The sequence below is a fragment of the Halyomorpha halys genome, unplaced genomic scaffold (assembly GCF_000696795.3).
Source record: "Halyomorpha halys isolate HHAL.00 unplaced genomic scaffold, Hhal_1.1 Scaffold427.1, whole genome shotgun sequence".
Lineage (NCBI taxonomy): Eukaryota > Metazoa > Arthropoda > Insecta > Hemiptera > Pentatomidae > Halyomorpha > Halyomorpha halys.
In genome coordinates, this window is record NW_027110638.1 from 374748 (window position 1) to 378765 (window position 4018).

Below are 4018 nucleotides of genomic sequence, written 5' to 3' on the forward strand. Positions count from 1 at the left end.
GATTTTTGTCCAAAATCCGACTCCCGAAGGTTCCAGGTGCCACAAATTCAAACCATCTTGAACCAGCCAACTCAAAGATACGCTTTCACAAGCGCGATTTGCCATTGTTGGTGTCATATTCGAGGCATATATGTAATTTCAGTTTCATAAGTTTAGGTTTTTGAGCTAGGCTGTTTAACCACAGACCATTTTCCAAGACTAGGTTTTTGGACTCAGTTTTCCTTCTAAAACATAAATTTGAATTTTTTTCACGATCACAATACATTCCCTTACTATATATACCAAATATGGTGAAAGTAAAAACATTTAAACCTTAGTTTGAGGACAAATAGTGTATAGAAATAATATAATTGCTCGTTAGGGTCTTGTGTGGTCTGAGGAGAGAAAATGAAGACAGGCTGAGCTCATGAGGAACATATAGGAAAAGAGGAAGCAGAAGAAGGAGAAGGATTAGGGTTATGATATGCGCGTTATCTTCAAGGTCTTTTCTTGAAAAAAAAATAAATAACTACTCGCTAATATCTGCCATGTTACTATACAGAACGTGGGTTATACTCCAAAACTCAAAAAATGTTTTAGATTCTTAGGTGTTACTTAGGACTACATCTCGACAAACGACTGACATGGAATCCTCATACAAGACTAAAAAGACAAGAAACTGCTCGTAGATTCCGACTATTGCAACATTTACTGGACAAACGGTCTAAATTGCCAATCCATTACAAAAGACTGATCTACATGACTATTATAAGGCCTATCTGGACATACGGAGTTGAGCTTTGGGGCTCCAGTAAACCATCAAATTCCTCCAGAATCCAATCCTTACAGTCCAAAATCCTTCGTAAAATCCTTAATGCTCCTTACTTTGTCACAAATCAAGTCATCCATCAGGACCTCAATATTCCATATGTTGCCGATTTGGCCAGAACCAGATACCGTTCCTTCCATAATAAACTTCTCAACCACCCAAATCCACTTGTTTCTAACCTGGCTTCTCCTTCATTACCTAATAATCCTCCTAGGCGTCTGAAAAGAAGATGGCCTCGAGATCTTCTCCTCTAGAAATGTTATTAGAGTTCTATCAGTGGGTAGATTCTCCACATGTTTTTATCATGTTACTATGTCACCTACAGCAAATTTACTTGTTGTATATATGTTTATACAGTTGTAAATATCAATAAATAAATTATTAAAAAAAAAAAAAAGATTCTTAGGTGCTGCGATTTGGATCGTAGTTGGACCTTCATCGATTTCGCTTACTCTCGTAGTTCATATCTGATAGGATTTTGGGGATTAGGTATTTTGACATAGTCTAGTATACAATATCGCAAATTCCAATCCCTGCTTACTTACAGCATACGCAGAAATACTTTTCTTGATAAATCTATATTTTGTTAACAATACAGCTCAAAGTTGGGGATTAGTGTAGCCATGGACAGGCAATAGAAATTTTGATAAAGAAATTTCAAGAAAAAGAAATAAAGGGTTAAAAAAAAGAGGATAAAAAATAGTGGAAAAGCTCTATAGAGATGTGTTGATTTGAATGCCCAGACTGAGCGTCCATTCATACTTACAATATTACTAAGGCAAGAAGTTATTGTAGATTGGTATCAGATATTGACTAGTATAGACGGGGATTAAACGACCGGGCACCAGTTACTTCACATTACCGCTACGATGGAGGTAACCAATTCCCCAGCATTGAAGAGCAAATGGTGGCAAGCTTCTCAGCAACCATTTCTAAAAGCTAGTTGGTGTCTGCAGAGTAAAATGCTATACTTTATTTGGCCGGTGGTTTGTATTAATGTCAATTTTTAATTACTGTTTATAATTCGGCATAATTAATGCATAAAGTAATTTACTACTTAATAATTCTTCATACGTATAATTTAATTTTTTTTTTATTGAACTTTATACAACTGTTTGTAAAAAAAATAAGTGGAATAAGTGAATATGATAAATGTTTCAGAAGACATAATAATCTAGGGAAGGAATTACCCAATGGTGGCCCATCTTTTTTTCAGACATCTCGGAGGATTATCAAAGATGATAGATTAAGAACTAATAGGTTAGGGTGGGTAAGGATTTTGGAATGAAAGGAGGTACATCTCTGTACCTCGGAGGGATACAACACTATGTCCATTTTTTTCCATATTGACTTTATTACAGAGTTAAAATCAGCTTTTCTCATATTTCTTAGAGGAATAGAGCACTATGTCCAAAACCAGTTAGAACCGGATATAGCATGTTTTAAAACAACACCAAGTCCACTTTCATTTAGAGGGATAGAACACCTTGGTGTTTTATCCTTCTGAAGCATGTGAATTACTACTGGACATAGTGTTGTATCCCTCCGAGGTACAGATCTATTTCGGACCAAATCTGCAGCGGCGAATGGGATGTTAATGTCATTATGGATGAGTTTTTGTGACGTAATGAGGAGAATCGAGAAATTTATAGAGGATTTTGGATTGTAAGGATTGAATAAAGGAGGAATTCGGTGGTTTGGTTGAGTCATAAAGCTTAATTCCGTATATGTCCAAATAGGCCTGATTATCGTAATGTATACAGTCTTTGGTAGTAAATAGGAAGTATAGAGCTTTTGTAGTAATAAGAATCTAGGAGCACTTTCTTATCGTTTCAGTCTAGTATGAAGATTCCAAATGTCTCTTGTCAAGATGAAGTCCTAACTAGCAAATCAGTTCAACAGGCTTTAGTGGGATATTAAAAAAAGATAAAGCATGGCATTTATATGACGCGTAGCCGTTAAGGACTACGCGACTATGACTTAGGTTTCTTTTTTAATTTCTTCATCTCTGCTTGAGAACTTCTTCCTTTCTTCGGTTCAAGTCCTCTAGGCGGGAGTTTTTTACTGTTCAACCACAAGCACCGCACGTTTCAGGAATTTCCGGTTATCTGTTCTATCTTCACACAAATCCTGTGTAATCCCAAGCCTCTGTGATACCTGTTGGATTTGTAGGTATATTCCTGATTGAATTTATATCTTACTGAAAATCTTCTTGTTCAATCTCTTCTCGGTCATCCTTTGCATGTGTTCATAAAACCTAAGTCTTCTTGCCCTCATTACTGTTTCCAAATCATTATAATTAAAGTAGGGCATTATTATTAAATTATTATTAAATAATAAAATTTATATTTTCAGCTTTACCATTGCAACACATGATGTTAAAGTTTCAAATGCTGGTGACTTCACAATTGACAAAATATCAAACAACATTCCACTGCTAATGGCTTCATTTGCTGTAAGCGTCCCAACTGCACACATTACAGGCAATTACAAAATCTCAGGAACCGCCTTTCAAAAGAAGGTTGAAGGAGAAGGGACATTTGTGTAAATAAACCAACCATATACTTCAATTAGCTAAAAATATATAATATTATATAGAATTATTGAATCTTATTATTTCATATCTTATACTTCCACAGACTCGATGTTACTAAACTGGTTGAAAGTGGTGACATCCATTTTGGTTTTGTTGATCACTCTCTTCAAATCACCACTTTGAATCTGGACTACTCTATTGAAGGCATTCAGGTAACAATTACAAAAATATTCCTTTAAACGACTATCTTAAAACCAGTTTCATCCTTGTTAAATTTGTTTATAATCCTCTCTTTCACAAATATGATGGGTTGATGATGAAGTCTATCTCATTATCAATTAAACTACATTCAAAATTTATGTAATTGAAAATCACTAAAAAGAAAAAACTTGCTTGACAGAAAGCTTTTTCAATTTAATAATTCTAATTTATATCCAACATAATTTTTTATGAACAACAAAGATTTTTTAATAAATAATTCAAAACACTATCCAAATTATAGTCTCAAAACTTTTATTTCTTTTACACGTCCAACGTTTCGGCCAATTTGGCCATCTTCAGGGACAATCTCAATTCACTATGAAACATATAATTTAACCATTCCAAAAACTTCATACAGGCTATTCTGCCCAGGTCAAAACATTTTTCAAGGTTGTAATAAAAGTGTATTAATA

General features: G+C 34.4%; 1 protein-coding gene across 1 annotated transcript in view; it reads left to right on the forward strand.

Annotated features, from left to right (window-relative positions):
- LOC106682594 (uncharacterized) overlaps window positions 1–4018 on the forward strand; it is a 10143-nt gene that overhangs the window by 4956 nt on the left and 1169 nt on the right. The window contains exons 3-4 of the mRNA XM_014423537.2: window positions 3164–3352; window positions 3448–3556. Of these exons, the coding sequence (XP_014279023.1) occupies window positions 3164–3352; window positions 3448–3556 (298 nt within the window). The remainder of the gene's footprint in view (window positions 1–3163; window positions 3353–3447; window positions 3557–4018) is intronic.